This window comes from Diaporthe amygdali (assembly GCF_026229845.1).
Source record: "Diaporthe amygdali strain CAA958 chromosome Unknown NODE_3_length_2959817_cov_65_330692, whole genome shotgun sequence".
Lineage (NCBI taxonomy): Eukaryota > Fungi > Ascomycota > Sordariomycetes > Diaporthales > Diaporthaceae > Diaporthe > Diaporthe amygdali.
Genome location: NW_026517023.1, coordinates 2,085,379 through 2,111,824, shown reverse-complemented (window position 1 = coordinate 2,111,824; position 26,446 = coordinate 2,085,379). Strand labels below are relative to the sequence as shown.

The following is a 26,446-nucleotide window of genomic DNA, read 5'->3' as shown; positions in this document are numbered from 1 at the left end:
GAGACAATTTCAACAACAATCACTCTGTCTCCTCCCAACCCACCGCTCATCTGCAAGTGCCACCTCTAGCCATGAGAGGACTGGCCGTCGCCCTTGAGAGGTAAGAACAAGGGTATCATGACCCACTCCAGCGGCCGACTTCCTGCAGCACCGCGGGTATCGGTGCTGTTACCGGATGGAGGGTTCGTCACACTGCATTTATTAGGTGGTCAGCGAATGTGACGATAGCCCATTGCTCAGCAGATAGGGGGATGTGTTTGGCCACTTCGCACGAGTTTCTACCTTTAATTGAGGCTTTCGTCCGAGTCGCTCCAATCAGGGTGAAAGAGAGCATCATTGCGATATCTGGGCGCAGCAAGACGGTGTATGAGATGTAAGCTCACAGACAAAGTTGTTGTGTCAGCATACTTGAGCAGATCACGATTGTGGGCTAGACGGGGGGAAACAAACAAGATCATCACTGCCGAAATGGGAACACCAAGAAGCAGTAAGATTACTTGATGCGCCACTGTAAGATACTCGCTGCCACGTATTGATTATATGTGAACATCAAATTGGGGAGATTCAAATGTCGAAGCGACGCCGTACGCAAGTTTTACATTTGGGGATAGATGATTCGATCATTCAAGTATGCAGTGAATTTGTGGGCGAGTCACTATGAGCAAGGCCTTGAACAAGCAAGCTGGATTACCCACAAATCTCTCAAAAATACTGGAGCATAGCAATGAGTGTGCTCGTCACAGACGTCGCAAGACTGCTGACCGGGCACCTAGGGGCCCCTGCGTGGTTAGGACAGTCAAATATGAACACTGCTGGGCACGATATGCTGCACGAATTCCAAGTGTTGCGAGAGGTATCAATACATAGCAGCAAATAGTATTTGAGTTATTTATATGCAAGAAAATATCGAGTATATGCGGCGAGAGAATATATGCACAAGAAAGTAACAATGATAGGTAGTAGCTCCGGCAAGCCACCAGTGTTGTGAGAGGGGAGAAGCTGTGACGTTACGTAGCGACAGGCCAGCCAGTAGACCAGCTCAGGCCGTTCCAGCCAAACTGATATTTGGCGTCGGCATAGCCAATACTGGTGTCCGCATAATGGTAATATAGGACTGCGCCGCCATGGGCTGCATCAGCGTACACGCCTTGACCACCGGGACCATAAACCTTTCCATGGGACGCCAGAACAGTCGTGCCGCCGCCCTGTGCGCAGTTCACGCCACGCTGGTCGACAAAGGGCCCGTTGACACTCTGGCTACGGCAGACGTTGATCCTGTACTCCTCGCCGGAGGCCGGCTTGGTAGTATCGTAACCGCAGCATATGCCTGACGACCAGAAGAGGTAGTAGTAAGGAGCGCGATAGTATATGAACGGACCCTCTTCGGCGTGAGTACCCGAGGAATTAAACGCGATGTTGTAGCTGCTTCCGGCGGCTTTGGTGGGCGTGCTGGCCATCGGGACTTGGTAAAGATCGTTCCAGAACGAGCCGAAGTTGAGGACAAAACTGCCGTCGGCTTTCTCGACGAGATTGGGGTCGATGGCGTTGTAGTTGCTTCCGGCCTTGGACGAGACACCGGTGGCGCCGTGATCTGTCCAGGAACCGGCCTCGAGCGTTTTTGATGTCGCAACTCCGATGGCTGACGCTTGGCTGCCGAAGGCTGAGACGGCATAGTACATGTAGTAGGTATCTCCAACGAGGCGGACATCTGGAGCCTGATATATGATTAGCCTTGGATGTCTTGGAACTCCTCGAGGCCACTATTTGTTATGCAAATCATGTGCTTGGCTGCTCTAGCAGTAAGGAATCTTACCCATAGGTCATCCTTGCCCGGGAGATTTATAGAGCTCCCACTCGGAATTGCTGCTCCTTGATAAGTCCATGGTCCACTCAGGGAGTCAGAGTTGTAGATCATGATCTTTCCACCAGTATTGAACCGGAAGTATTTGCCATCAGAGGATCTCTTTATCAAGGCTGGGTCATGAGCGAAGCAGTCGCCTGAACAAGCACCTGGATTAGGATAGGCTGCCTGGGTACCGGGGAGAGCGAAAAGAGCCAGGGCAACCAGGCCTCTGGTCAGATTGGAAAGAGTGAACATGGTGAGAATCAGATGTGTCCTCACCAACAAAGTGTAAAAACAGACCAGAGAACACAACAAAAGAATGTAGAGGTGGCGAGGATAGAGCTGGACTTGACAAGGAATTGACGGGGCGATGCGAGTAATATATTACAGGCTGAGAGTGTTTCTCAGGGCACTCCTTGAAAGTGCCGTGAATGGGGGCTTGATGAAACGCAGGACTGCATGTGCAGCCCTTTCCAATATCTCATCTTGCGGGAGTCTAAGCTTTGGGTGGAGTGCCGAGAAAGACAGGGGCGCGTAGGCAAAACTGAACGGGCAGACACAACGGTCCGGGGCAACGAGAACATGGGTGGATACAAAGATGGTATGTTTCGATTCAGCGAAGGGGGCATTAGAGGCGCTTCTAGACCTGTCGGTAATGAATATGGCCGTTGAGGTTTCGGCTCCCTGCCCTGCTTCCTCCGAGGGTCTCTTTACATGACTCTCCGAATGCTTTCAAGGCGAGTACCTTACAGAAACACAGCAAATTTTTCCAGATCTTCATGATGATGATCTGTTCCCGTCATACGCCTAGCGAGCTGCACGGCGGGTCTTGCTGGGACATATGATGCCTGCGTTCGCGTGGATGGCATGGTTGGAAGCGGCACGACCTCATTGGGGCTGATCCACTCGGATCCAGAGGTCCGTATTGTGTAAGCGTTAGCACAAGATCCATAGCGGCAGTCCCATAGAAGGAAAACCTCCGACCACAAAGCCCCGCTGTGGGCTCACGTATTTATATGAGTGCCGAGGGTTGATAGATAGAAATGTCGTGACAAGTGTTGTACTGCTGATTGTGGCTCAGAGGGCAGTAGTTTTCCTGGACGCTTTGCCTGCCCAGACATACACGGGACTTGTTCTAGTGCATGATGCCGGGGAGGTGGACGCGAGAAATAAACAAGTGATGTGGCGGACGGACAACATCCAGCTTCGACAAGTGAAACACCAGGTGGACCCGGACAAGACAGGGAGAGGGCGGCTCGGTCATCGGCCTCGATGCGAGCGAGGCAAGACGGAACATGGATCGCGAAGCGAGGTGTTGAGGCCGGTCGACCGACAGTGAGGCTCTTCAGCATGGGATTGAGGAGGGCAGAGGGTCCGCCACGAGCCAATCTCGTTTATCTTGGACTATGCTTAATGATCGACGGTGCGTCTTGAGATGCTTCAACCGCAGCGTACTGTCGCATTCGGGCCGCTCCCGGTGAGGATGGTGACGACCCTGAATCGATCATCCGAGACCTCGACCTCTGAGGTGTGGCTTGCTTATGGAAAACCGGGTCCTTCAGGGGTTTGGACCCCTAATTGGGACAGAACTGAATTGATCGACAGGTACAGTTCCCAAAAGCTCCGACGGAAACATCCAAAACAAAAAAAGAAAGCATCCAGCGAGATGGAAACAATCGAGGCCCTGATATGCATGACATACCCCAGCCTTGGGGTTGCAGCTTGTTTGGAGAGAAGGAAAACTCCGGGTTGAAGGCCGAGTTGCAGACAACAAGCAATTTTGTCGGGCTTCAGAAGCACTCGCTGACTGGCCCACAACCAACAACAACGACCAACAGCAGGATGGAGATCAAGCTGTGCCGTGCGTCGACGGCGATGCGATGGAAAATACTTCACGATTGACGTCAGTTACTCATTCCCCTGCCAATGCGGCAACCCTGCCTCTTCCTGTTGTCGGACGCATCACTCTTATTTGATGCCCGACTTGTTTCCTTTTCCTCCCTCCTTTTCACCGTCTTGCCCCGCCGTTGACGGTGCCACGCTGCCCGACCGCATATTCTGCAGAAGTACAAGGCTTCGAGTTGTATCGCACTTTCTTTTCTCTGACCTCACTTCGTCGCGGTCGCTGAGCCACCAAAAGCCGGCCAGATGCAACCACAGCTTGAGGCACACAGGCTCCCAGGTCGTGTCCACTTTATCCCACCGCTCATCCAAGTGAGCCCTTGCCGTTAAACAAAGATCATTGGAAGCTCCAATTCTTAAAAAGACTCAGCTCTCAGCCCTTGTCATTGCTCCATGATTCTATCCGCTGCTGTTCTGCGCGGCGGAGGGCTTGAACAGGTAAACGTGGAAACCTCAACCACAGGGAGTGACAATATTGGCCCTCCTTGAGCATGGTTCGGAGTCGCTGATGCTTGGTTTGGCCACAAGCACAGCCCAACGCGATGCTTTTATGGGAAGCACACGCGTCTACCACAGAGCCGTGGGGTCTCGAATTTTGCCGTTCGCTCCGTCTTCAGCCACGACCAGTCTTCCACCTCGAGCCTCAAGCCTTCAGAATTCTTGAGCCGTAGAAGAAGCCACTCATCCCGCTCTGTTCTTCCGGTGCACAGGATTGTCGTCATCAACGTGGTCCACTCATCTGGGTCAAGATTTCCCGGGGGTGGAAGATGTGCGCGGAGGACCAGCACGCCATGCTGGTGTTCGTAACCCCTCGGAGTCACCGCTCATCAGGGTCGTTCATCAGGTAGCAGTATACGCGTCTTTGCGAGTCTCTACTCGATGACAGATTGCCCTATTCCGAAAGAAGTCCTCGTGCTTCTGATATCAGTGGAGCCGACTTACGGCCCAATCGTCCATTAGCCTCGGAGCCGAGCCGACTTTCAAGGCTGGCCTGCCTCTAGACCGATAGCTGATAGTGCCAAGAAGCCATTGGGCCGTCGAGCTGTCCTCTGGTCACACATCATACAACATCTAAAAAGCACCAATCTGCTGTCTTCGGGTGTCCGGCAGTTTCACTCTAAAGAGTAATGCTTGGTAAGAAATCAAGAGGTCTGAGATGGGTGTCGAGAGCCCGACGGTTCGTTATTACGCCTACCAAGTGCGTGTGCCGTCTTGAAGTGCTCAGCGACACTAGGAGCTCATTCCCGACCTGCCTGAAGGGAGAAAACGCCGCGCCTTATCAGTGGGGCGCAGGGCTCTTTGTCTTCACCGGCTGCTTCCCGACGACCAGCTTATGGGCGCGGACTTTTGTATCGTCTCCGTCCGCCCAGATTCCAGGCCTCAAGGATTCATGCAACCATTGCCATACCCCTCATCAGACAGGCCAATCGCTAAATGACCAAATCTCAGGGCTTCGGCGTGCCTGAATTCACGTCCTCACCCAAGCCAATCATTGGAACCCGCCGCGGTGGTAAGGTTTGGAGCCACGGGTAAGATTGCTCGAGGGTGTTGGTTCGATAGAGGCTCGGCTTTACCAGGGGTCCAGGGCATGGCGCTGATAGCTGGCTAGCTGACCAATGGAGCAGCGCTCACCCAATGCATTGAGTGATGGCAACACCCAACCGAAATCTTTCTCACCGGGTCACACCCCCGTTGAGCAACAAACTGCTGGCCCTTCCTCGCCGCTCTCCCCGATGACAGCGCCAGGCCCAACCTGAGCTTCTCTGAAACCAACTCATGCTTTGCAAGCAAATGACCATCATCAGCAATTGAAATTGGCAGAACGAACCCTGGCGTTGGCAAATGGCATCGAAACTACATCGCGCCAAGAGGCTGTGTCCATAAAAGTAACTTGCCACTTATGCTGACAGGTGGGTGAGCCCACTTTCCCACGTTGCTCCCCGGCACCTCTGCGCCTCGACCCCTGCGAGCAACCACGGAACTCTGGTCTGCCAATCGAGCCGCCTTCGTATTGTTCATCTGGTTCAGAATTGTGTGTCTACGGCAGATGCCAGTGCGCCTCCACGTTCGCGACACCTGCCCAAAAGAAAGCCCATGCCGATCAGGGTTGATTCGCCATGCAGGCAGGCAGGCCGGCAACAGAGACATATCGGCGTCCAAACCCACAGTTGGTTACTTTTGCGCTGCTAGTTTTCCTGGTCCCCTTACTTCGCCTTGATTGGGTGCTGTGCCGCATGAAGCTGTGGTCCAAGACCAGCCTGCTGGTGGACTGCCTGCAGGCTGTTTACTCTATCTTCCAACATATTGTTACGCGTACTTCTGTGTCTCGATGAGTGATCACCTTCCAAGCACCTCGGTGCTCCCCTCTTGCTCAGTTGGATTGCGCCGGCCGTTATTATACTACCCTCATTCTTATCATCCTGATTGGATCAAGGACACGAGTCTTCTATTGTATTGACGGTATTGTCCACCCAAAGAGCTCCATCAATCCGCCCTGGGAAGTAAGGCTAGGAAAAGGTTCAGGGATCGGAATGTAACTATGTAAGCTGCACGCAAGGGTCTCGATAAGGCCAAACCGAGCCAAATCGAAGGCAGACAGGAACAAGCTGGTTGCATACCCTGCAGCTAAAAGGGGTCTGGGGTTGAGGATCCTGCCGCGGAGAGCTCCCAATATCCGCCGTGAAGCTACCCAGCAAAAGCACAACTCGTTGGTCGCCTTGGCCATATACATAGTTGGGTCCCCGCCAGCTCACCAAGCTTATTTTCGTCAGGCCCACAAAGTTTCGTCGGATTAGACTCGCGTCTGTCGCATCCTGATGCTTCAGGTTGTCCTCGCCATTGCCATCGCCTTCTGTTGTTCGTCCCTTCTTCAGCATAAATTCTCCTTCTTCATCCTTTCGTGCTTATCACATCAGCTTCACCAGTCATAGTCACACCAAGTCATGATTCTATGCGTGGTGGGACTAGGATGGTCATCATAGTGTAACGTCTCCGTGCGCCCGGCCCCCAGACTGACGATCACCTACGGCCCGATACCGTATCGGTCCGGGACCAGCGATAACAGGCAACCTCTCAACCTGACAGGCACCTCCCACCGACGCTCAGCATCGTCAGCGTCGCCTGATGATTACCACGGCGACGGATAACTAATTTTTTTTGGGCGCCAAATTGGACGGCCCACGCTATCTGGTCGCCGTAGAAGAGTAACGCTGTAAAGTGTCCGAACTTGTTCTTCCTTAGCCATGTCAGGACGCAGTGCGTATGTGCGCAAGAAGATCACCGAACCAAAGGCTAAGGGCCATAATGGATCGGATGCGAATTTTGACGAGCTGCCCACGATAGCTCTGGGCCCAGCTAGACAGGACTCGGCCAGGGCTGGAGCTGCCAATGGGCGCGCAGCAGCGGAGGGCGACGTGCTTTCGCTAGAGGGCAGCCAAAGCAGCGGCAGCATCGATGGTCGGAGACACGATGGCGGTGCACAGCCGAAACATCCTTTGGATGATTTCGCTTATGCCCGAGCCAGGAAGCCTATCATCAAGGCGGAAGATATTTCGGGCGTAGGCATATCAAAGTCCGGAATGAGGAGTAAAATGGACCAGAGCAGTGAGAAGGTCCGCCAAGGTATTGCAAAGGCTTTTACTTTTGGCGGCAAAAAGACCAGACTTGAGGATGTGGGAAGGCCATCGGAAATCAGACCCGAGTCCTCGGCAACAGTACGGCCTGGCCAGGTACCACGGTCAGGCGAGCCTGAGCTGTCACCACTTGAGGATCGAGAGCAACCGCACTATCCACATGCCAACTACGCCTCCTACGATCTGCAGTGGGAAGCATCTCTGGGGCCGGCCTCGCCACCCCCAGCGGCCAAACTGCCTGCAATACCGTCATTAGCATCATCGCCGCAGATAAAGCGGTGGATAGGGACAGGGAGACCAGTGCAGCGATGGAACAAGCTGCGCAAGGACCCCGAACTCTGGGATCCGAATGGCGATGTTTTGATCTACCTAGGCCACAGGGGGCAGAATCCCCGACCAAACCCATCCTTCAGGCTCTCTTCTCATGTAATCGAATCGACTGAGTCTCGGCCTCTCATCACCATGCTTCGCGAAGGGTCTACGGAGGACGAAATGTCACTCTTGCCATCACCCAGGGGCGCGCCGCCGATGTTGTTGCCTCGGCAAAGCAGCTTGTCAGCAGCTGCCCGAGATCAAATGACGGGTTACAAGTCCCAATCTGGTAATCGCAGCGGTGGCCAGCCCACGCCTCCACTGTCCGAGGATACGGTCCTCACCAGCACGGATGGCCAAATTAGTTATGAGATATTTTTCTCCCCGCCTTCGAACGCCAGCAAGACGGAGCAAATTCGATATAATGTTGCCATTCGGAACGTGTTCGCCATACTTTACCACGCCTCTCTTGTTGGGCTGTCCCTGTATCAGGCTCTTTCAGATCTTCACTCGCGTATGGAGCAATACATGCCTTCGGCGGAAACTGACAATTTGATCACCATCATCACTTACATCGGTGCGCGTGGCATCGACGATGTTCGTAATGATGCAGAGACAGCCATCAGTTTGCTGGCATGGTGCGAAGATCCAAAGGTTCGGTGGGAAGAGGGCTGGCGCGAGAGTTTCTTACACGTAGCCGGCATGTACGGCAGCCTCAGAGAGCGGTCGCTGATGGAGTCCTCACCGGATTTCAAGAGGATAAGCCCTATCACTAGGGCACTACTGGAAAGGGCAAGCCTGGAGATGCATCTCCGAGTACAGGCTGCAGAAGAGCCACTCGCGACCTTTTCGTACGAGGACATGTGGCCGCCATCGCTTTCCTCCGTATCGGTAACCTCTGGACCAATCGTCGCGAGCCCAGCGAAGGCATGTGCCGATCGTTTGCAGCGATTCTTCCTGTCTTACTACCGCACTGTATGGGGACGTTGGCCACCTCCGCCACCCGCTGACGCCGTTACCTCTGACGAAGCAGAGGAGCCGTTGTGGCTCACAAGGACAGTCATTCAGGCCCTGCAGAAGGACTTTGGTGCACTTTACGACTATCTCGTCAATCGTGACATTGTGTGGGATGGGTCCGAGACGCGTTCCTCACGGAAATGGCTCATGATATCAGAGAGCGGGAACAAGGCTTTTGAGGCGGATACGGACGATCTGCCAATGACTGACGTCCTGATCGAATATGACAACAAGCAGCGATACCCTCACCTCCCTCACCCATATCCGCTCGTGCCAGAGTCGATCCCGCCGGCGTCAGCCTTGAGCGCCAGCAACAAAGGCAGGAAGCGAAGCAAGACCGGCGAGACCGCGCCCGTGAGCAGCGGGGGCCCGCAGCGTCCAGGGGCCGTGGAGCGCCGCATCCAGCTGGCTTACACGGAGGCGACTAATGTCTATATCCTTGGCAGCGACTTCGAACAGACCGATTTGATCGATGCCTTTGTGAAGTTCGAGAAATTGGACCGAGTCGGCGAGATCGACCCAAGCCTTGCCCGGAGGGGCCGATGGATCCTGATCTACGGCATACTGCAGACACTGGCAAGCATCTCAGCCGATGCGCCCATTGTCCGGTATTCTGAAGGGGTGGCGTACCATCTGGGACCCCGGCTCAAAGGCGCGAGACTCCCACCTTGGGCAAAGAAGGGTAAACACGCCCCCAGCATCCAGCCGCAAGAAGCGTCTCACGAGCTCTCGTACTGCTGGCTCGCGCCACAGGCATGGAACAACAGCAACACTTCGGCAAGCGAGGAGGGTGGCATCGACAGTCAGGCGTCCGACGACAACTCACCCATCGACGCCAGGCACGGCTACTCCTTCCCACAGCCGCCACCCACACCATCAAGCACGGGCCGCGGCATATTGATGGGCTCGTCATCGACCCAGTCCAGCCGCGCCCCCAGCGCCAGCGGGCAGCACCGCGGGTACCCCAACTACGCCGGGAGCGTGACGTCGTACGACGCGCAGAGCGACGCGGGCACGACGTCGTCGTGGCTGCACATGTCGACCACGTCGTCCGTGACCACGGCGCCCCCGGGCGGGCGGACGAGCAAGGCGTCGTCGAGGACGGGGCTGCGCGGCGTGGCGCGCAGCACGGAGACGCTCGGGAGCCGGCGGGGCGGGGCGGCGCCGGGCGGCCACGCGTCGTCGTCGCGGCTCGACGAGATGGAGGAGGCCGTCGCCGGCGGCAGCGAGTGGCCCATGAGATCGGGGCGCGACCGCGGGAAGCTTCACATCTCCACGGGGGTGGACTCGTCGGGGCGGACGCGGCGGTCGGGCTCCCGCAAGGGTAGCTTCGGGGCGGTCAGGGAGGGCGAGGAGGACAGCGATGACCAGGGCTGGGGGGTGAGGCGGAGGCACAGCCGGCCGCTGCTTAGCCCGAGCGAGACGAGCAGTGTTGCGCAGGCCATTCGGGACTTTGATGAGTTGGACGTGGACGATATTATTCCTCGATAGGGTCTTTTAAACATATATTGGGTATATAATATTCACATATAAAATCTGGTGTGTGTGTGGGGGGAGGGGGCAGGGATTCTCAGGCACTGGTGGGCTTTTCTGGGAGGGGACTTAAGGACAATATCATTGGCATCTTGGGGGGTTGGACCGAGGTGAGAAGGTGCAGCCTAGATTCAAGTGTTGGATAATCTCTAAATTCTTAACGCAAGCGTGGTCGCGAATTGACTTAACGTGTGGCATCTTGTTCATCTGCTGATGTTGGTAACTAGTCTGGACGATCCTCTGTACTATTGCCCGTTTGAGGTTCACCAGATCGACAAGCGGCTTGAGCCGAGGAATATGCCTGTCATGCCGTGTTGATGCCACATGGGCGAGACCAAAACACTAAACGTGGGCGCCGGCATAGGACAAAGACATTGTGTCTTGTGTCTTGTGTCTTGTTCTACTGAAGACGCAAGGTGCGTTGACGGGCTTGGAATACTTGCTGTGAGAGCATAGTGTGGAAGTTGTCTACAATGAGATTCACAGACCAGCCTGGTTAATCTCACCGTATCGTCCTTTTGGCCAGCATTGGTTGAATAGCGATGAAGCGCAGGTAATTGTGCCTTGTTGTGGTATGGTGTGAGTGGTGTGATGGAGGGAATCTCGCATCTACTGTCGTGAATGTGGCACGTGGGGTGAGCTGAGCTGATCTGGGCTGGGCTGAGCTGCTAGGAGAGCGAGGTCTGTGTCGATCTGTTTCAGACAACCAAGAGACAGTCCTCAGGCCCCTTGTCAGAAGGGTACTGTACGAATGTCACGGTAGATTCCAAGTTTTGATGCATCTTGGTTGACCAGAGCTGAGTTGGTGATGAACGGGTTGACTTTGGGTGTCATTCCCAGCCTCCCGCCGACCCACACGGGTGCTAAAAACATAGGCTAGCGGGGCCCAGGATTGGGGAGACAGGGAGCTTGGGCCTGATGCGACCCCAAGCTCCCCCAGTCGGCCGTCTCATGGCCCACCGTCCACACCCAGCCCCGCGGATTTTCACCTCCGTTTCCTCCAATGTGGTTGGAACGTTGGAACGTGGGGTGGGAAGGCAGGTAGGGGAAGGAGGGATGGATGGACGGATGAGAGGGAGTGAGGGAACGTCATCATCGTCGCCTGGGCAGAACTTCCTTTCCGCACGCGAGACTGTCAAGACAAGACCGACACGACCAATTCCGTCCAAGAGATTGAACAGTCCGTCAGACGAGATTCCTGTCTGTCACAATTGTATCGGGTCGCTCTCCCGGATTGCCAGGCGATCACAGTGCAGGGCCCCCAGATCTTGGCCGCACATCTCGCGAAGCCCTGGACCGAAACAGCAATCGAGCTGGCGATCAGCGACGTCACATGGTTGCAAGGCACAGGCTTGGAGGGCTGCTGGTTTGCTTCTTGGAAGCCTCATCGAAGGGAAAAGGGCCGCCTGGCTGCTTATGCTTGGTCTAGCCGGCATCAGCATCTAGTCCACATGTGTGCTGTATGTAGCCAAGCTGGCAGCTGGCACTGACGCCCACCTGCAGGTCGCTGCAGCTTGAGCTCATCATCAGAGAAGAGTCCAAAACAATTCCCCGAATCAAGTGTCTCCCCACCAGGGCATTGGTCCCTTGTCTTCGTCCTTTTTCCTTCGCAATCCCACACTCTCCGACCCTGGGCTGAGCAAGCAAGCTGGCAAGCAGGGCTCCCCCATCGACGCAACCTTCTCAGGCCTTGTGGAAACTGGGAACCACCCCTGCACAGCCATCCCAAAACCGACGGGCCAACGGTGTTGTTGTTATTCTAGGCCAGGATACAAGGCTATCTCACCCTCACCCTCGCTCTCGTCCTCGCCCTGCCACCCGACTTTTATACTTCTACCCGTGCAGCACTCTACATCTGTACTCGATTTACCCTCAGGCACCACTCTTGTCCTGTTCCTGTTCCTGTCAGTCCGCCTGCAACGGCCAATCGTGCGACCACCGCCCAGAATAACCCATCTGCTCGTCATTGCGCACTGAGCAATTCGATCCCTCTTCCTCGCTGCATCCTCTGCGCAACCTCTCCCGGGAAACCTTAAAACCCACGAGAACCGCAACCGCCCTGCCCCCCCAAAGGCCTACCAACCACCCACCACCAGGCCTTCGCAACCAAGTCATTCATCATGGCAGTTCTTTTCACCATCGGTTTCGTCTTCTGGCGATTCCTGGAGATCATCACTTTGGTAAGCACTCAGACTTCTTGCGACCTCGGCGCATCCATGTCGTCCGTTCCACACGCCCGGGAGCGCACCTGTGCATCATCTTTGCGAGTCGCAACCACCAATTTTCAATCCAGCTGACATGAGTCCCTCTGCGCCTTGACAGATCCCCACGATGGGCATGCTGGCCTATTTTGTCAATGGCTATGTCAACGCCAATCAGCTGACGCCAAACTACATCTTGATATTATTCATAGTATCGGTGTTAGCCCTGGCGTGGGCTATATTCACGCTCTTCTCCTACCACAGGAGCAGCTCCAATGCGCTGTTTGTCGCCATCATTGATCTCGGTACGAACCTCCTCCCACGAGGCCCATCGCTTCGTTTCCCGGACACCTCAGCGCAGCCCACTAACCCGCGTCTCCCCACAGGATTTGTCGGCGCCTTCATCGCAGCGGTCTACTACCTCCGATTCATCGCCGGCGCAAACTGCACCGACGTCCGCGGCACGACATACGATGTAGACTTCGGCATATTCGGGTCGTTCAACGGCAACGGCATCACGGTCGACACCAACAAGACCTGTGCCATGCTCAAGGCCTGCTTCGCCTTCGGCATCATGAACTGCATTTTCTTCTTCTTCACCGCCGTGCTCGCCTGGTTCCACGGCGAGCGCGTGGGCAAGGACACGAGGTACTACCGCGAGACGCACTACTCGCGCCGCGGCCACCGCAGGCACAGCTCCGGCAGCAGGCACGGCAGCCGGAGGCGCAGCTCCCACTCGCACCGCCGAGTCTACGTCTAGGAGCGTCCCGGCGTGGAGGAGCTGAGGGTTGTGTTTCCTTGATCCAAGACCGACAGATACCTGGATAAGACGGGGGTTCGGCAACGAGGCCGATGGACGGATGGAATGAATACACGATGTTTTGATTATGCTATACTATACGGGAAATGGGCCGGAATATGTGTCATTAATGAATTGGCGATGTGGAGAAGGCGGTTGTATGTGGTCACGATACCTCCGGGGATACCAGGGATACGTTTTTTTCTGAGTTTTGGATTCATGACGACTCACGACGACAGTATGTACGCCGGGCAGAACTTGATGGGCTGGTTGATCTGGCCCTTCCGTCTGCTCATCTTGCAGAATTTTACTTCGAGGTACTATTTGACAATAAATTGTATTTCGAAAGACCCCCTTTGACTTGTCTCCCCTGTCAGTGTTTGCTCCACAAGAATATCCACGGCACATGTCTAGTTTGGAGTTGAAGACTACGTACACCCACTATCCAGCACTTCATCTTCACTCCGACGGTTCTGAAAGTCTGGCAGTTAGAATATCACCTATATGGTATCTTGTCTCAGCTTTCCTTTGCTTGAACACGACAAAACTTCCATTCTGGGGATTCCCCCTAGTAATTGGACATGACTCCCATCGATATCTTCTGGCCGTAGTATTTATGGTGAATCGACCCCATTGCATTATATTGTCATTATACTGTGAGCGCACTGTCTAATATGAGACATCAAATCAGCGGAAGACTGTTGATCAGACACGACCCAAAGCCCAAAGCAGAACCGTGTGCTAAACGCCCCGGCCCCCCTCCAAACCCCTCTGACAAGAACCCCTATTGTGTAAACCTTCACCACGAGATGTACCGTTGTAGCAAAGAGAACAACATCACAGCAACAGCGCAGCAAAAAAGGCAGCAAGAGCAACACCGCCGCCCCAGCCAGCCCACGTACCCACGCCCGCAGCACCGCTCCCCAGCCCGTCCTCCCCACTGAACAGCCCACCACCCTCAACAGAATCGTTCGTCACGGCCGTGACCCCATCAAAGTGAAACCCCGTCCCGTTGATAAACGACCACCTCGGCGCGCCCCCAGCCCCGCGGCCGACCTGGAGCACATCCGCGCCGTCCAGACCCGCGGCGCGCGCGCCCGCAAACTCGAGCGTCACCGTCCCCAGCGGCGCGGCGAGGACGAGCGAGAGCGTGGCCGAGGCGTTGGCGAAGCGCAGGGCGTACGTGAAGGGGGTGGTGGCGTTCCAGACCAGAGGCGGGTAGCGGTACGCGGTGCACGCTTCAGGCTCCGCGGTGTAGTTGGACGGCGGGAAGAACTCCAGCCCGGACCAGTCGATGGTGTCGTTGCTTGCCCAGGTCGACTGGTCGCCGCGCAGGGTGTAAGAGGGCCCGCTGTCGTCGTCGAACGATGCGGTGGTGCTCAGGAGGTCCGGGCCCGTGAGGTTCAGCATCTCCAGGGTGTTGTATGTTGCTGTGCCTTGGTCTGTTGTGCGGACCATGCCGCAGGGCCGGGAGTCCCGCGTGCAGATGGTGTATATGGAGGCGAAGAGGAGGTTCTGGATGCCTCCGGACCCAGTGGTGCTGGGCGGGAGAAGGGGACCTGACATGGCTTGGCTGACGTCCAGACCGCCGGGTGCTGCGAGCAACGCCCTTGGCCGCGATGAGAATATCGGGACGGGTTGCACGGTTGGGTTGGCGAAGGTGAAGGACGGGGCACTAGGCTCCAACGGTGTTGTGCTGTCTGGTCCGAGAGGAGGTGTTGTCGGAGTCGGTATTTCTGTCCCTGGCTCAGGGACCGGCGGGAGGAGCGCTGGCTCGCCTTGCTGGATCATGAAGAACATGGGGTTGGGATCGATGGATGGCGGGTTGACACCGACCCTCACGGTCGAATTGGCCGTGTCGGCGAAGAAGTAGGTCCCGCTCCCGGCGGCGCATTTTGTCGCGTCGAAGGGGAAGTTGGACGAGTTGAGCTGGAGTGAGCCGGACAGTACGCCGGTGTACGTTATGAAGAGGCCAGGAGGCAGGTCGGGTAGTCCGAGAGGAAGGTGGTCGAGTCGTGGGTTGAGGTGAGAATGAGATGACGATGAGAGAGCAGCCGTGAACAGGAGGGCCAAGACAGACAATCGACTGCCTGTCTTCGCCGTCGCAATCTCCAGCATGGCAAAGCTCATCTTGATCCCAAGTCACGGCTGCTTCGTCTGAGCCGTGAAGCTTTCATGTGGTGTGGAGGTGGCGATTGTCCCATCTTTGGGAGAATTATGTTGACAATCTATACTGAACAACGGAGAACAGAGTAAACCTTGATGTTACTATAGTCTGCCCAAGCGGCCATTAAAGGTTGCCAAGCTGGAGGGGTACGGTGTTTTAGGCATGCTACCCTTGTCAGCGGCTATTATATCCATGCGGGCAACAACAGGCTTCCGAGAAGACGTTTGGGCGACAGCCTTATCTCAAGATGGAGTGACATCTCACCTTACGAGACTTAAGATGCCTGTCTGTCCTTAAAGGCTTGTTGATCATGAAGCCTGAGCCTGCTTGCCTAGATACATTGTAAGTGAGTCAAGATTCAGTGGCTGAGATTATTGATTCCTGTCAAGGTGGCCTAAGGACAATGGGTTATTGAGAGCATCCTATCCAGTGATCGAATCAAAGGCTGATTGCTACTCGGCTGCCCGGAGTCTGGAAGTGGAATGCTGTGAAGGAAGCTTTCAAACGGGCTTCCGCTGTGATGATCAAGTACTTGTAAGAAGTAGGGAACGGGATTGGCTACGGAGGTCAACGAGGTGGGGTACTGTACTGGTCTGTAGCTGATACTTACTTCCAAAGTGAAAGTAAGAAGACCGACTAATGGAAATGTGCCTGACATTTAAACGTTCTGGGCTTGGGCACCTACATGCCTGCTTCACTGGAACATGAGCGACTCTTCAAACAAGCGCCCTTCGTCTAATGAATCAAAGAGATTCAGATCTGTAAATGCATATTTAACATCACTGAGAATCGAATATACTTCAAACAAAGAGCCTACAGCTGACTCGGGGTATCTACATGTCTTCAAGCTTCTCGTACTGATTGGTGTTCCAATTCCAGTGCCACACGCGTGCCTTTTCCACGCCGTACTCGCTGGCTTGCTGCAGCGGCTGCGCCATTTCAGACATGCCGCCATCAATCACCCCCTGAGCAAGCAAAATCAGCTTAGCCTCTGCATCTCCATCATGCGCATGCCAGACATCCTGTATCTCGTGTAGATTGCTGTCGCCAGTGATCTGCAGACCCGTCTGGCTGCTTATGACCTCCGCGGTCTTGTCAGCAATGCCCGATGTTACCTTGTGGAATGATGCGTCGAGTACCGCGGCGTTAGGGTGCTCCACCTTGAAATTCTGGTAGATCGTGGCCGGGGAATCGGATACATCGGGCGGGTCGATTGCTTCTCCAGTCGCGTGTACAGCTGCGTGCGAGGCCACGTGAGTGGCGCCGTGCGATACTGATTGCACTGCTGCATTGCTTGTAGCGTCGGTTGCGGCGGCCGCTGTACTCCCAATAGTTGCGCTTCCTAGGTCGGCGAAGTTCTGTGCTATTGTGTCGAAGCCCACAATGCCCATCGTGCTAACGGAAAGGGCCCCGCGAAGACTCACGCCTACGGCAATGTCGCGGGCCTTTTTCCGATTCCGATCTTGTTCACGGAGAGTCTTTGCAAAGTCGGCGTTGCTCCTCGCTCGCTGCTTGACTTCTTGACGAACCCGATGACGGTTGATACATGAAACGGCCATTGTCCATGCGCTGATGCCTACGCCAACAGCAGCCACCGGGCAGGCCACGGAGATGATGGAGCCCGCGCTCACCCCAGTAACCGATGATGCCACTGCGGTACGTGTTAGGTGTTGTTTCTTAATGAGCTCAGTGTCAGATAGGCTCTGGATATTGCCCTTCTTCAAACTACCGTCGGTTTTGTAGTGGAGGAACTCGACGACTTTGGTGGCGCCTTTTTGGCACCGGCGGCGCTGACTTGTGTCACTATCACTGTCACTGTCACCGGGTTTGGGAGATAGCCCGCCCATGATCTTGCACGTTTGTATGCGGTAAGCGATGTCAATCTGTAGTGGGATTTCAAGTAGTTGAAAAGCGTCGATAGCCGTTGGGTGTGATGTTCCTAGCCGTACACATGCGCACATGTACTAAAGCATTTCCCATGGGCATCTTGCATCTATATATATATATACGAAAAGGCCAGACAGCGTTAAATTTGGGATTGTAACACCACATCAGGACGTCGACTTCGTATTTATCTTCTGCATGTCTCGAGTGAAACAGCCATTCCAAGGTTGTGGCTTGGGTGTAGCCTAGACCTCCCTTGCTTAGTTGTGCCCTAGACGATTGTTTCTTGTACTACACACACCGTCGCTTTCGGGCTCGTGAATGGACTAACAGTGATGATCATTTCCTGTGCAGCGGTTGCTGTGTAGAAGCGTGCATGCGTACTGCGCCAACCACGCTGGCGACACAACATCACTAGCTAGTTATTATACCCCGTATCAGTGACTCAATTGCTTTTTCTCAGCCTGCTCAGCCCTGCCCTTGGAAACTTTCAAACTGGTTAGGAGAGGATGTTCAGGGATAGATAGAGAGTATATATTTACCTGTATCTTCACCACTTGAGTTGAGCCGCCCTGAATCTGAATAGGCACGAGGCCGGAATACGACTGTGCTAAAGTAAGGCGGGGTTGAGTCTAAAGCTGGCTGAGAAAATAATTAAGGAGATGGAGTTGTGTATGTAGCGCGGAATCAAGTGCTTTAGCGATTCACAAAACCTACTCCGCATAATATTTCAGTGTCCAGTACTACATCGGGGGGGGGGGGGGTTACTGGTCATTTTTACTTCAATTATGTACCGGGTACCTCAGGCCCATTAATGCGGCCAGTTCAGGGTGCATTTCTCTTTAGGGCCTTTCTTTATCGGAAAATGCACCCAAAACTTACTCACAGCTCTTAATGTTGAAATATCCCCACCTCTCCATTTTAGAGTCTCGAGCCAGCTGAGGAGGAGGTTGAAGAGGTTTCTGAGTGATGTGGGCTTCGGGAACTTCAGCTGCCTGTTCTGTGTGGTCAATCGCCTTTCTACCTCGGACATATAGACGCCAATTTCCTGCTCTGTGTCTCTAATCATCTGCGTCGCCAATTTGACCAATTTACGGCCCCAATCTCTTCTCATAGTAGTGCTCTCTACTGAAACCGAAATTCCGGCAGTCCGCTGTATCTTTTATAGACAATCTAAACCTCTTGATGTTCAATCCATTGTCTTCACCGACGTTGAGTGATCAGAGGTGGATTGCGTGATACTTGACAATGCGCGCATGCACATGGGAGCCATCGGCATGGTAAGCTGTATGCTTGAGTCTTGTCAAGTCGAATTCGACAGCCGGTAGGTTTGGCCTTTCCACGAGCTTGTGATATAGAACGTATATTTTCAGTCCTACACGGGTCTTGCAAGCCCTGACGCACATTTTACCGGTGGTAATACTCCAGAGCAGCACTCACGAACGGGAAGACTTGATATATGAGTCTGACTTGAAGGCGTCCATGTTGGTCTCGGCAATCAAGTATCGTCATTGGAAGCATTGGCAACAGAGCCTGAGACGGAGCTTTCCACACATATGTGATTTTGGGATGTGTGTCTTGGCGATTGGTACCAAGCGCAGTCGAACTCCGTGAGCTCCCGGTTCAGGCCCTTGCTTATGAGAGATGTATCAGACGTCAGGCAGTATTATATGTCCTGCCGAGAAGACAGCACCGTCGACATCAAGCCAACTATTGGCATAGTCTCGCGAAGACTATTCTTGCGTCCTAGGAGCAAGATACTATAGGGCCGATGGCAAGGACTGTATAGAATGCGGCTACAATGTTAGGTGTCATTACTGGGTGGGACGGCGCTGACAGCAAGACGGGCTTATTGCCGTTCAGATCCATACTAAATTACGGAGGGCCATGCGAACAGACGGACGCTCAGGCTTCAACGTCTGTATTTCACAAAGTTTCGTCGCCAAGGTTGAGTCGGAGGGGATTCTCAAGTCGGTTTGGGGGATAGTCGACATGCTGAGAACACAGGTCACAGAGACAGTCGAGTTCCGATTCAGGGGCCAGGTAAGGTCGGACCGTCTGTCATCAGAAAAATAGATGGGCGCTAGGGCTGTGTATCTCAATATTACTTTTGCAGACTATCTCGGCAAGCTGACGGAATACCCCCACAATCTGCATATTACCGTGGACATCAGGGAGTTTTTTGAGATCAGAGGAGGCGAAGTGTCCGGACAGGGACACCCCACAACTCGAACAGGCTGCATATCGCATGCCTGGCTCTGCAAAGTATCTGGCTAACCATCACAGGCGATGGTAAGATCAAGGGAGCGCTGAACTCGTACTCCTTGGACGCAATCATCGTGTCATCCAGAGGACCGGCAAACTATTTTGCAGCTTGCGGTGGTCTCCCGCAGATTACAGTCCCACTGGACTATCAAACTGCAAGTCTGGATTTGGAATACAACAATGCGTGAAATCTGGGTTTGAGAGGGGCCAACACGCCGTACATCTATCGAGTTCGAGCAGCCAATTCGTGTTGCTAATGCTGTGATAGTTATGGGATTTCAGACATCGGAGACGTCTTGTCGGAGCTTATCCTGCTGAGGATCGGCGTTGTTCTTGAGAACATCACACGCGCGAGGGACGAAGCAGATGCCAGGCGCCTCGTGTGATTCCATTGACCGCCAAGACACTTGTTACGTGCGGCCTGGCCTCACCGGTACGCACGTCTTGAAGCCCTCTCAAGCACCTAAAGTCGAAGCACCTAAAGTCGAACATTGCGGCCCGATCAGCCGAAGACGAATAGAGTATGCGAATGGGCGGCGGCTTCATCGGTGCTGATCCCGCCGACTGGTGATGGCGATGAAGACCCCTTGGTGTATCACATCGTGTCTTTAGCTTGGACAAATCTCCCTCCTGAGGGACTGGGGAGTGTGAAGGGAGCTCGGCATGGCTGAAATGGGGGCCGCCAAGAGTCTTGGAAATAGTGTACATGCAGAAGGCGACGCTTGAGTTGGATGTAATTTATGAACGGTCCAAGAGGCAAGTTCATCTGGTGGAATGAAAAGTTTGGGGAAGTTTTGCAGATCAAACCATGGTCAGACGAAACTGTCTCATGGTGGACGTTGACGATGATTAAGCGACGGTGGAGCCAATGGCCTAGGGGCCTAGGCGTTTAGGGGCTCTGGGGTCTGTCTGCCTGCGGAACAGGTCAAGCTTCAGCACATCAATTGATCACTCACTTGGCTCTTCGATCGCCGAGCTGTTCACCAAGACTTCATCCCATATGGGGTCTGATCATCGCTTCGGCCTGCGGCGCGCGCGTATATTGGACTAGACTGGGTAACTGGCTAGTCTGGGTCTGCCGCGCTTGATATCAGACATGCTCAGGAAGGCCAAGCTTGATGCACCCAAACTTCTGCGTCTGCTCTGCCTTGCAGGCGCGCACAACGTCCTGCCAAGTCTCGCTTCTTCGATCCGCGAGCCGACATGAGCCCCTGCTCGCCATCATGCCATGGCACCTCAGACTCAGCTGTTCACTCTCAAGGCTCTGAGGATGCATCTGTCGCAAGGTCGTCTGCTGAAGAGGAGAAGTTTCGCGTCAGCTAGTCTTGTCGGCCGCTCGAAGGCGCTGGCACTGGAAAGAGGGTCAAGTCCACGACCTGCCAAGCTCGGAATGGAACGCTCCCATGCTCTCTCGCTAGCGGTGCATCCACCCGTTACGTTGTTCGTCGGACTTTGGCCGTGACCTACGGCCCGGATGGCGGCAAGCACAGTCATGTCAACATGCGCCAGACTGGTTCAGCTTCATGTCTCTCCCTGCGTGGCTCGAGAGAAGCTTTGGAACTGGAAACGCACCCAGAAGTATGCACTTCGCATGCTTTTGGTATCTGTCGGCTTACCACTCTTAACCGAGATGTTACCACCTACCTTAGTGCCCTCAGCTCGGGCTGCGTCGTCACCTCGCAGACTTCTTGGCATGGCATCTCACCATCCGATGGGCTCGTCTCCTCCCGTCTTGGCGACCAGGCTCTGCTTCCTCGCGGCACTGTCATGAGACTTCATGGCACATCTCATACCGCGCCCGCTCCCAGTATGATCGCCATTGAAGGGGCTGATGACCTTGGGCATACTTCCAACTGACATCTTGGCGAGCAAGTGCTCCCCGTGCCATGGAATCATTGTTTCGCAGGAAACACAGCGCGGCGTCACCCAAAGGGTGTCGATGCCTGGATCGAGAGTGATATATATACTCTATGTATATCGCGAATCCCGTCCATCAAATTCCCTCTTTGGCACCACTGCATTCCTGTCAAGCTCTCGTTTACACTTCTACTTCTCTCCAGCTGTTTACATTCTCTTCTGTGTGTGCTTCAACCGCTAGTCCGGTCGAACTTTATTGATATCCCTTTCTCTCCCTTCAAGATTCTCTGGAAGATCTCAAGTCACAATGTCTCAATTTTTGAAGTATGCTCTGCTTGTGGCCTACGTCGAGGCCCGATTCGGTCAGGAGCAGGTGCCTGTTGCTGCCATCCAGGCCCTGAGTGACTTTGGCAACCCCGGTGACGCTGGCACTCTCTCTGGTCAGGTGCCCGGAGTTCTGCTTGCTGCTGCCAGCCCTTGCGACAAGGTATGCCGGCTGCTTTTCCCACCATATATCTGCCCGCAAGCACATACTGACCCCGATTATCCAGCTGTCCCTGGCAGACGAGATTGTGACCACCCTCGGCAACGACCCGGCCGTGATCGAGGCTGCTGCCGGACTAGTTGCTGCGGAGCAGAACTTCAACCCCTTCGCTGTCGACCAACCGAGCTTGTGTGCCGACGCCACCCTGCCCGCAACGGAGGAGCTTCGTGGAATCGTCCCTCTCGTCGACCCCGACGTTGACGGCTCTGATGTCCAGAATGCCAACTCGGCCCAGTCCCTGACCCAGCCTTTCGATGCCAACGGCCTCTCTGTTGCCGACATCACTTCCGCGCAGGGCTTTTCGACTTTCACGGCCGTGGATGCCGCGGGTGGCAATGCCGATGTCGGCGGTGCTGATGCTGGAGCCGACGCTGGGGCCGATGCCGGAAATGCGGGCGCTGGAGCCGATGCTGGAAATTCTAACGCTGAAGATGATGCGGCTGCTTGTGGAGCCGGCCAGGCCGATCAGAACGCGGACCAGAATGCTGGTCAAGACCAAGCCCAGGACGAGCAAGCCCAGAATGAAGATAACCAGAACAACCAGGGACAGGACAACCAAGCACAAGACGGTCAAGATCAAAACGCTGATGCTGGTGCTGGAGCAGATGCCGCCGGAGCCGACTTTGGCCAGTGCACACCCACAATCGACTTCCAGCTGGGGCGCGAGGGCCGCAAGGCTGACGAAGGCACTTTCTTGCCTACCGACCCCCTCGTCGCTGAGGGACAGCAGGACGCGCTTAACCCCAACATTATCACCAACCGCGTCTGTGACCAGCTGGTCAACGTCTGCGAGGCCAACGACGCTGCTGTTGCAGCCTGTGAGGAGGCCCAAGCGCTTGTCGAGCAGCTTGGCACCAAGGACGCTTCGACTGCGGATGCCTTCAACCAGGCCCTGGGGTTTTAAGGTGATGATTTCTAGCTCAGGAATTCGGGGGATCAAGCCTGTTACTCTTGTGACAGGGCATGGGCTGTCTATATGGACACTGGAAGCCCACTGTACGCGTAATGACACTTAATGCGGACCATGCCAGAATATTGATAGTCAATCCAATACAGGATGTCTCGAAGATGTTGAAAGGACTGCTGAATGCGTGATGTTGACATGTGACCTTGCTTCAGTCTGAATCTAGGTCTTGCATGTTTATTATGTATCAACTCCAGTCTATTGCATTCCATGCGTATGTACATACATCTGGACGCACCTCTACTTAAGTACCAGGATATATACGATGATTCCATGTGCAGTTCCTCCCTGACTAATGAGCAAACCTGAAGTCCAACCTTCTGCTCCCTTGCAGCCTCGTGTTCTTGATATAGTGATCCTGCTCCTCTTTGCTAAGCGCATTCCAAACCCGCTCTTTCTGCTTGTTCCTCCAGATATAGTATGCCTTGGTGAGCAAGAACAGCACAATAGCCAAGAGGTTGATGATGAATAAGTTGCGATTTCCCCGGCGATAGTACGGCTTGTCGTCGTCGCGGTATATGAAATTGGCGATTATGTTTCCTAATTGTACCGACATCTATTTTACAGGCGTATTAGCGTTGTACTTCTTTCATCGAGCCATTATGGTCAGACGCGAAACGAGCAAAGCGTCATCTTGAGAGAACGGGAGTACGTTAGACCTACGTTGTATAGCGCTGCCGAAACGGACCTCGTCCCCACGTTGTTCGAATTCTTCGATGTCCAGGCCACAAGTATAGCATGACAGTAAGGATAACTGAGCAGCACAGTGACAAGCGCAAATGTTCCCCATTTGTTATCAATCATGCCCGGCCACCACTCCAAGGCGATGACACAGGGCACTTTGGTTGGATCAGGTCAGTAAGTGCTACCAATTAATTCTCTCACACCATTCATGACGAGGCTTAGCACTTACGTGTCCACACAGCTTGTATCATAGCCACCAGCGTCCTTTCATTGAAGTATTCTGATAATCTTGTGATCGCGAGCAAAGTGATGATGTGAAATACGCTCTGTGATAAGTCAGTCTGTTATGAATCTGATGGTGAAACTTCAAACTGTAAAAGAGGGATCATCTTACCGATGGAATGGTGAGCAGGTTGGTATTGAAGGTACTGAAACCGAGAGACTTGACGATCAAAGTCAAGTACTTAGACGGAGGGCTTTGAGGGATGAAGATAATCAGGCCAAGAATGTAGAGAGGCCAGAGATCATAGTCCTTCAATGTTTGCCACAGACGTCTAGGCGTCAGGGCTTGTCGGTTGTGCATGTCACCTATATCATCATATTTTAGAATACGTTCGAACTGGAATTAAACGCTGTATTGCACAGCGTTAGAATCAGTGCGCTCTCACCTTTGCTAGGGTCATCTCTCAGCACTCGGTTTACAACGATAGCCACTTCACGATCGCTGAACCACCCGTTGGGACGAAACCAGGTCTTGGTTTGTACAGCTGAGGCGGGCATCAAGAAAAAGGATGCAATGCCAACCAGCAATGTTATGAGGCCCTCGATAAGGAAGCTGAACGTTTTCGTTTTGATGGTCAGCAAAGTCAAGTCCAGGTTGCTTGTAACAGCGAAGATTTCTTCCACAACCAGCAGAGGCAAGACACAAAGAAAGAAGACTCACAGCCAACGCCAGCCAGCATAGCCCAATACACCGCGCATGTGAAGCAGCGCAAAAGCTAACAAAGATGTGAGGATGGTAGTGACAGACAAGGTTGTCCAAAAGTAACTATTCAATTGGTTAGCACTTTGTGAGACTAATGGACACTTTTTCATTTACCTCAGTCTAATGGGCAGTTCCCGAGAGGTGTAAAAGTAGCTCAGCCATAGGACGAGGTCAGGTATGAAACCGCCCTCGAGGACTCCTAGAAGAGCTCTTGTGAGGAGAAATGATCCATTCCCAGAAATGAAGAACTGAGACGAAGCCACGATACTCCACAGACAGATTTGTGTGGGAATCCACCTGTCCGGTCCGATCTTTTTGGAAAGGAGTTGCGAGGGCAGTTCTGCGAAGAGGAAAGAAATCAAAAACACAGTGTTTCCGTAGTTATAGTCTAAATTTCAGCGTATTAGCACAGATTTTACTGAATACGAAAGTAAACTTGGGATGGGATCCATCTCACCATTGGTGTTTAGACCGAGGTCATCCAACATGTTGTCCGAGACAGCCTGGACTAGATTACCCCGGTCGACTTGGAGGCCAAAGAACATTACACAAGCCCAAAGGCAGACGCGCCAATCAAGTTTTCGAATAATAGCCTTTTCTTCTTCTTCCGACCACGTCAGGGTAGGGTCGAAAACGTGGCGACATTCGTACTGCGATTCCTGGTAAACCTGCCTCCAGTGCTCGGCGACAGCTTCGTCCGCAAAGGGGTTCTCGCCATAACCGGCGTACGCGTCTTCCGGGCCCGAGTCCTCGCTGAACTCTTTGATTTCGGACTTTCTGGGTAAAGGGTCTCCTAACTCATCGTCGACGACTGTGCCCGCGACGGGGTAGCCGGACTGGATCGGCGGCACAGACATGCTGGGCTGTGTCTGTTGTCCGCGAAACGTGCTGTAATTCATGTATTATATCGATCAGGCGTATTATTCGGTGTTGAAGCTCGCCGAGCCTGTCCAAGAAGACAGCCAAGATTTCCTAGGAAAATAAGCAATGTTGTACAAGATGCGACTGATATAAAAACATCGATAAGCCTAGAAAGACATTACACAAGAATTTCCATGATGCTTGATTTCTTGGTTGCGACCCTAGGATCACATCGCCAATGCCGCGGACGAATGGCGTGCTCGTGGTCCAGAGTGGGCGAAGACGGGGGTACACAGAACGCACGCATTGTGTGATCGCCCTACCGACACGCGAATTTGCAGTACCTTTCCGAAAAGGTGTGCACCCCCGCGCATTTGGACCAGGTGCTCCCACGCCGCCGTCCAGTGAGCACCTGACGTTGCGAATCACGCGATCGAGGCATCTCAGGGACGCGGTTGCGACGTGCGGGCTGACCTCGGCAAAGCTGGCAGAGCTCCAGCGAGGGCTGAGAAACAACGCGCACGCAATCGCCTTGGCGAGGCGAAATGCGGAGCGATAGCCGGCGTCGCTTCGAGAGTGAAAGGGGGCGTTTAAAAGGATTGATATCGGAGATTATCAGGCATAGTAAGTAATGTGCAAACGTAGTGAGAATTAGAATGCAATTTCTGAACGAGCGTACCCGTGCGCGCGGGCTCTAGAGGCGCATGGTTGATATCGGATCACCGTGAATAATTGCACCAGTCTCGCCTAGTTAAGTTACATTCGTAGACTGTCTGAACTCAAAGTACTCAGTATCGTCATAACCTTGAATTCTTCTACTGAGTACCTCTCTCAAGAAGCGCTGCTCCTTGCTCAGCCTATATAAGCTTACTTATGATGAAGCAGATCACTAGTATGTACAAAAAGAACATGCTGCCTCCGTCTTCACCTGCTATCATCCAGCAAAATGACTATGCCAGAAGAAAAATACTGTATTATATATTTAGCATGTATGCT

The 26,446-nt window shown here is 53.9% G+C and overlaps 11 protein-coding genes across 11 annotated transcripts; 6 read left to right on the top strand and 5 right to left on the bottom strand.

Annotated features, from left to right (window-relative positions):
* Window positions 1–1,007: 1,007 nt before the first annotated feature.
* Window positions 1,008–2,098, bottom strand: J7T55_003050 (extracellular endo-alpha-l; the record flags this gene model as incomplete). The annotated part of the gene is made up of 2 exons (XM_053138188.1): window positions 1,008–1,715; window positions 1,814–2,098. The coding sequence occupies 2 exons, from the start codon at window positions 2,096–2,098 to the stop codon at window positions 1,008–1,010; spliced, it is 993 nt and encodes a 330-aa protein (XP_052998918.1).
* A 327-nt stretch (window positions 2,099–2,425) lies between these two features.
* J7T55_003049 (uncharacterized protein) lies at window positions 2,426–3,182 on the top strand (the record flags this gene model as incomplete). Its single annotated transcript, XM_053138187.1, has 3 exons — window positions 2,426–2,444; window positions 2,655–2,761; window positions 2,925–3,182. The coding sequence occupies 3 exons, from the start codon at window positions 2,426–2,428 to the stop codon at window positions 3,180–3,182; spliced, it is 384 nt and encodes a 127-aa protein (XP_052998917.1).
* Window positions 3,183–6,987: 3,805 nt separating this feature from the next.
* Window positions 6,988–10,197, top strand: J7T55_003048 (uncharacterized protein; the record flags this gene model as incomplete). The annotated part of the gene is made up of 1 exon (XM_053138186.1): window positions 6,988–10,197. The coding sequence occupies one exon, from the start codon at window positions 6,988–6,990 to the stop codon at window positions 10,195–10,197; it is 3,210 nt and encodes a 1,069-aa protein (XP_052998916.1).
* A 2,162-nt stretch (window positions 10,198–12,359) lies between these two features.
* On the top strand, window positions 12,360–13,200 carry J7T55_003047 (uncharacterized protein; the record flags this gene model as incomplete). The annotated part of the gene is made up of 3 exons (XM_053138185.1): window positions 12,360–12,419; window positions 12,562–12,745; window positions 12,827–13,200. 3 exons carry the CDS (start codon window positions 12,360–12,362, stop codon window positions 13,198–13,200), a joined length of 618 nt encoding a protein of 205 aa, XP_052998915.1.
* Window positions 13,201–14,076: 876 nt separating this feature from the next.
* On the bottom strand, window positions 14,077–15,369 carry J7T55_003046 (uncharacterized protein; the record flags this gene model as incomplete). Its single annotated transcript, XM_053138184.1, has 1 exon — window positions 14,077–15,369. The coding sequence occupies one exon, from the start codon at window positions 15,367–15,369 to the stop codon at window positions 14,077–14,079; it is 1,293 nt and encodes a 430-aa protein (XP_052998914.1).
* An 870-nt stretch (window positions 15,370–16,239) lies between these two features.
* On the bottom strand, window positions 16,240–17,253 carry J7T55_003045 (uncharacterized protein; the record flags this gene model as incomplete). The annotated part of the gene is made up of 1 exon (XM_053138183.1): window positions 16,240–17,253. One exon carries the CDS (start codon window positions 17,251–17,253, stop codon window positions 16,240–16,242), a length of 1,014 nt encoding a protein of 337 aa, XP_052998913.1.
* A 2,029-nt stretch (window positions 17,254–19,282) lies between these two features.
* On the top strand, window positions 19,283–19,941 carry J7T55_003044 (amidase; the record flags this gene model as incomplete). Its single annotated transcript, XM_053138182.1, has 3 exons — window positions 19,283–19,338; window positions 19,527–19,739; window positions 19,824–19,941. 3 exons carry the CDS (start codon window positions 19,283–19,285, stop codon window positions 19,939–19,941), a joined length of 387 nt encoding a protein of 128 aa, XP_052998912.1.
* A 704-nt stretch (window positions 19,942–20,645) lies between these two features.
* Window positions 20,646–21,415, bottom strand: J7T55_003043 (uncharacterized protein; the record flags this gene model as incomplete). Its single annotated transcript, XM_053138181.1, has 3 exons — window positions 20,646–20,849; window positions 21,023–21,065; window positions 21,261–21,415. The coding sequence occupies 3 exons, from the start codon at window positions 21,413–21,415 to the stop codon at window positions 20,646–20,648; spliced, it is 402 nt and encodes a 133-aa protein (XP_052998911.1).
* Window positions 21,416–21,719: 304 nt separating this feature from the next.
* J7T55_003042 (uncharacterized protein) lies at window positions 21,720–22,860 on the top strand (the record flags this gene model as incomplete). Its single annotated transcript, XM_053138179.1, has 2 exons — window positions 21,720–21,899; window positions 21,964–22,860. The coding sequence occupies 2 exons, from the start codon at window positions 21,720–21,722 to the stop codon at window positions 22,858–22,860; spliced, it is 1,077 nt and encodes a 358-aa protein (XP_052998910.1).
* A 352-nt stretch (window positions 22,861–23,212) lies between these two features.
* J7T55_003041 (uncharacterized protein) lies at window positions 23,213–25,446 on the bottom strand (the record flags this gene model as incomplete). Its single annotated transcript, XM_053138178.1, has 8 exons — window positions 23,213–23,476; window positions 23,584–23,759; window positions 23,834–23,930; window positions 23,999–24,192; window positions 24,273–24,439; window positions 24,548–24,652; window positions 24,704–24,977; window positions 25,047–25,446. The coding sequence occupies 8 exons, from the start codon at window positions 25,444–25,446 to the stop codon at window positions 23,213–23,215; spliced, it is 1,677 nt and encodes a 558-aa protein (XP_052998909.1).
* Window positions 25,447–25,688: 242 nt separating this feature from the next.
* On the top strand, window positions 25,689–26,009 carry J7T55_003040 (uncharacterized protein; the record flags this gene model as incomplete). Its single annotated transcript, XM_053138177.1, has 1 exon — window positions 25,689–26,009. One exon carries the CDS (start codon window positions 25,689–25,691, stop codon window positions 26,007–26,009), a length of 321 nt encoding a protein of 106 aa, XP_052998908.1.
* Between the last annotated feature and the right edge of the window lie 437 nt (window positions 26,010–26,446).